The following is a 3,871-nucleotide window of genomic DNA, read 5'->3' on the forward strand; positions in this document are numbered from 1 at the left end:
TGGTTACCGCATGGAGCAGTACAACCTAAACCCCACCCATACAACATGTCGACATGTAATAGCTAAATACACATACAAATAATCTGATAGTATCACAGGTAGTCCTATAGACCTACCAGACTAGCATATCAAACTAGCATGCATAACTAGCTTATACTCAGCACAACAACAACTACTATGATATCAATCCAATGGGCCGGCCTTGGCGCCTTCGACCCCTATGTATAGTGAGGAAAACTCACCTCACGATGTCGAACTAAATTGAAAACCCTCGGTTGCTGACTCACCAAAAATCCTGAACTATCATAACAAAATGAACACCGATCAACAGGTGGAATATCAATCTTGACTAAGGGCCCAAACATAGGGTAATGGTCTATTCTATCCTTTCCTTAAGTTGGGCCAAGGCCCAACCCTAAATCCTTCATCCACAAGCCCAGTATACATGGCCCATAGTTGGCCTAATTTTCCAAATTGGGCCCAACTCACTAATTGGGCCTCATTTTAAGATCCATTTCCAATATTGGCCCAAAACACTCTTATTTAGAAAGTCCAGCAAGGGCCCAAGCCAAACTGGCCCAAAGGTGGCCCAAATCCGAAGCCCAACTCGCAAAAACCATCAGAGAGCGTACGTTGGGCGTACCCCAAAGCTACGCGAGGCGTACACAAGCCTTGCATTGACTGGAAAATGGGGACGTTGACTACGTACGTGGGGCATACTTCTCTTTACATAGGGCGTACCCATGTTGAGTCCAACACCCTAATAAGTGCTTAATGTCTTAAGCACTTAAGCTCATATTACAAATCCATCGACCAAATGTGTCTTAGAACCATAAAGTCTCAAACTTTAAGACTTTGAACGACCAGAAAGTTCTTAATGTAAGGTATTAATCCTTTAAGACCTTCCTACCACTTGTATGGGACACTTCTAGCCATTGGGACCTCATTTTTATCACATAGAACCCTTCCTAGGGTCTGAAAGGACAGCTTAACATGTCTAAAACATAACATGCACAATACTAAGACTTTTTGGGACAAGAAAGGTGTCATAAAGCTAACAAGGAAAGATCTAAATCATATAAGCATAAAGGCAGAAGCTTTTGCCTCTTGGAGCTTCTAAAGGACAAGATAACCTTAGATCTTCAAGTTTGCCTCACTTTTCCAACTCCTTGATGCACATTCTTCTTCTTCAACTACTCAAAACACAAACTTTTAGCTCATACACTCAAGAGAGAGGTTAGAATTTGGGAAAATGGCTCAAAACTGTGGAGGCTGAAATGGTAGAAGGTTATGAGCTTATAAGGATACTTATATACCACCCAAACCCTAAATATTAGGGTTTTCCTCTGACGTGAGTATGCCCAGCGTAGTAGGGCGCGCCTAGTACGCTCAGCGTACCCTTATTTGAGTGTAGTTCCATGATTGTTTGTTGTTAGTTTGATCTTACGCTAAAAATCAGATTATGCTTTCATGTGTTGGGTTTTCGTTTAATCTTATGCTAAAAATCTGATTACCATTGTTGTAAATGAGTTAAGAAATCATACATCAGAATCCAAAACTCTGGTAGTGAGTTAAGAAAACATAAATCAGAATTGCTTTCCTTTGCTGATATGTGTTATGAAATCATATGTACATTTGCTAAAAATCGATTTTATTTGTTGAAATTAATTGTTAATATGTGCTGGAAATGAAATTTCTTTGTTGAAAATGTATATACTTGCTGAAACATAAAAAATATTGTTCAATTTGTTGAAATTGCTTGTTATTGTTGCTAGAAATCATATTTTCAACTGAAATTATATCTATATAGAGTAAAAGGGTAGAATGGTAAATTTTCATTAGTCAGCACATTCAGCCAAATATACAATTGAACAACCTGGTTTCTTACTAAGTTATAATTTATTACTCAGACAGACCTTTCCCATTTAAGAACTATCAAACAGAGCCTTATAAGTTTGTATTTTCTTCATTTTTCAGATTGTCGTCAAATGAGTTCTTAACAATTGACATTAACTATGAAGGAGTGTTTGTGCCAAAACCCCGATGTCACTGTGATGGGTTGTTAGAATTGTAAGTGATATTGTTATGGAGTTTACTGAGTTTGAAAGTTTTCTTACAGGATTGATTGAGGCTAAATGTGTATAAATATATGCTCTCCTAAAAAAAGGTCTTTAATTGATGGTTTACAAATGTTGAAGTTGGATGGTGATTATGCGACATTTATTGATAAAGAATATGAACATTGGAACAAAATTAATTTATATGTCGATCACTTGTGAAAACTTGAATGACTGAATTGAAAAGCAACATCAAATTAGAGATTTGAAATGCGATTGAGAAAGACACAAATGGTGATGTGGATTCCATATGGGTTAGGAAACGGGTTATCTCAAGTTAAATTCATATTCATCTATACAACGAAACAAAAAAAAATGATTTCAATTTAATTTATTTACCGGTGATGTGGATTCGATATAGGTTAGGAAACGGGCTATCCCAAGTTAAATTCATTTTCATCTATACAATGAAACAAAAAAAATTGATTTTTTTATTGGATAAATTAAAATTTAGTGGTTTTGGACATCAATCGATTAAAAAATGTGTATTTGACAAACAATTTTACCGAACACCAGAATGTTACACTTTTTATGACAACACAAAATAAAAATAAAGTATTATAACTTTTAAATTTTACTAGTACATTTTTTATGTTTTGAATGTAGGCCATAAAAAGTTAGCGAAAATAAAACCCCCGACTTCCTCTCCCACTCGATGATTATTTCCCACACACAGACGCTCAAATTCATGGGGATTTTCTGAGCCTTTCCTTTGAGACTAATTCTGCCTCATTTATAAAACCTGCAATCTAATGGGTTGCCGTGGGTTCGGGCGTTCGGCCCTTCCATTCTATTAATCAAAAGCAATCGCCGACGACCCATAAGGCCGGGCTCTCCCAAACCCCTTTCCCTCCGATGCCCTGACAATTTCTTCGCTTCAATCTCTCTTTCAAATCTCAATTCTGTAGAAGAAGTTATATTTCCGTTTGGGAGATTATCATGACGAAACCCAAGCTCGTATTACGTCGTTCTCCGGAGGAACGCCGTCAGTTGCTAAAAGAGCACGCATCATGTAAAAGCAAACGTATGGGGGAGGTCGTCGGAGGGGCTGCAGCGGAGGTAACGGCGGTCTGTTGTTGTTTCCCCTGTGCGTTTGTCGATTTCATGGTTTTGACGATGTACAAGGTCCCGACGGGTCTGTGCAGGAACGCTATTCGCCGGAGGCGCAGCAGAATGAATCATCGCAATGGCGCTGCTGGTGGTGAGAGAAGGAACATCGACGAAGAGCTGGCGATGCATCCGGCGGTGACTGCGGCGGCGGAGAGGTTCGTTGCGCCGGAGGTGGACAGCGACGTGGCGGCGTTGGAGAATGAAATGTGGGAGAAGTTTTACGAGAGTGGGTTTTGGAGAAGTTCTTCAGGGAGAATGGAGATGGATAATGTATTATTCAATGACTGCAAAAACGCCGTCGTTTGAAAGGAAAATGGAAACAGCCCTGCTTATGCTTGCATGACATGTACTGTACAAGTTTGTAATGCATTGAGTACATATTTAAATTAAATAAAAAACGATCCTTTTCCTCTATATTTTCTGTTAATTACATAATATTTTTTTATAACTTAAAATAAAATTAAATACACGTAACATTTAGTTCAAACTTCAAATTAGGATCAACTTAGTCTTCAATATACGATATCAATACATTTTAATAAATTAAATATTAACCGATTACAAGAAAGATGTTGTATATAATAAAAATAGTTGATTTTATAAATTCAAAAGGAAATGGACTTATTAATTTAGAGCCAAAACTC

General features: G+C 37.7%; 1 protein-coding gene across 1 annotated transcript; it reads left to right on the forward strand.

Annotated features, from left to right (window-relative positions):
* Nucleotides 1-2,759: 2,759 nt before the first annotated feature.
* Nucleotides 2,760-3,641, forward strand: LOC145060551 (uncharacterized). The gene has a single exon (XM_079008197.1). It carries the CDS (start codon nucleotides 3,057-3,059, stop codon nucleotides 3,531-3,533), a length of 477 nt encoding a protein of 158 aa, XP_078864323.1. The 5' UTR covers nucleotides 2,760-3,056; the 3' UTR covers nucleotides 3,534-3,641.
* Nucleotides 3,642-3,871: the final 230 nt, after the last annotated feature.

Source organism: Lactuca serriola, chromosome 6 (assembly GCF_051521515.1).
Source record: "Lactuca serriola cultivar US96UC23 chromosome 6, Lser_US96UC23_V15, whole genome shotgun sequence".
NCBI lineage: Eukaryota > Viridiplantae > Streptophyta > Magnoliopsida > Asterales > Asteraceae > Lactuca > Lactuca serriola.

What these genes read in the sequence shown, in the direction of transcription:
- LOC145060551 (XM_079008197.1), top strand. Translation starts at nt 3,057, where the DNA reads ATGACGAAACCCAAGCTCGTATTACGTCGTTCTCCGGAGGAACGCCGT.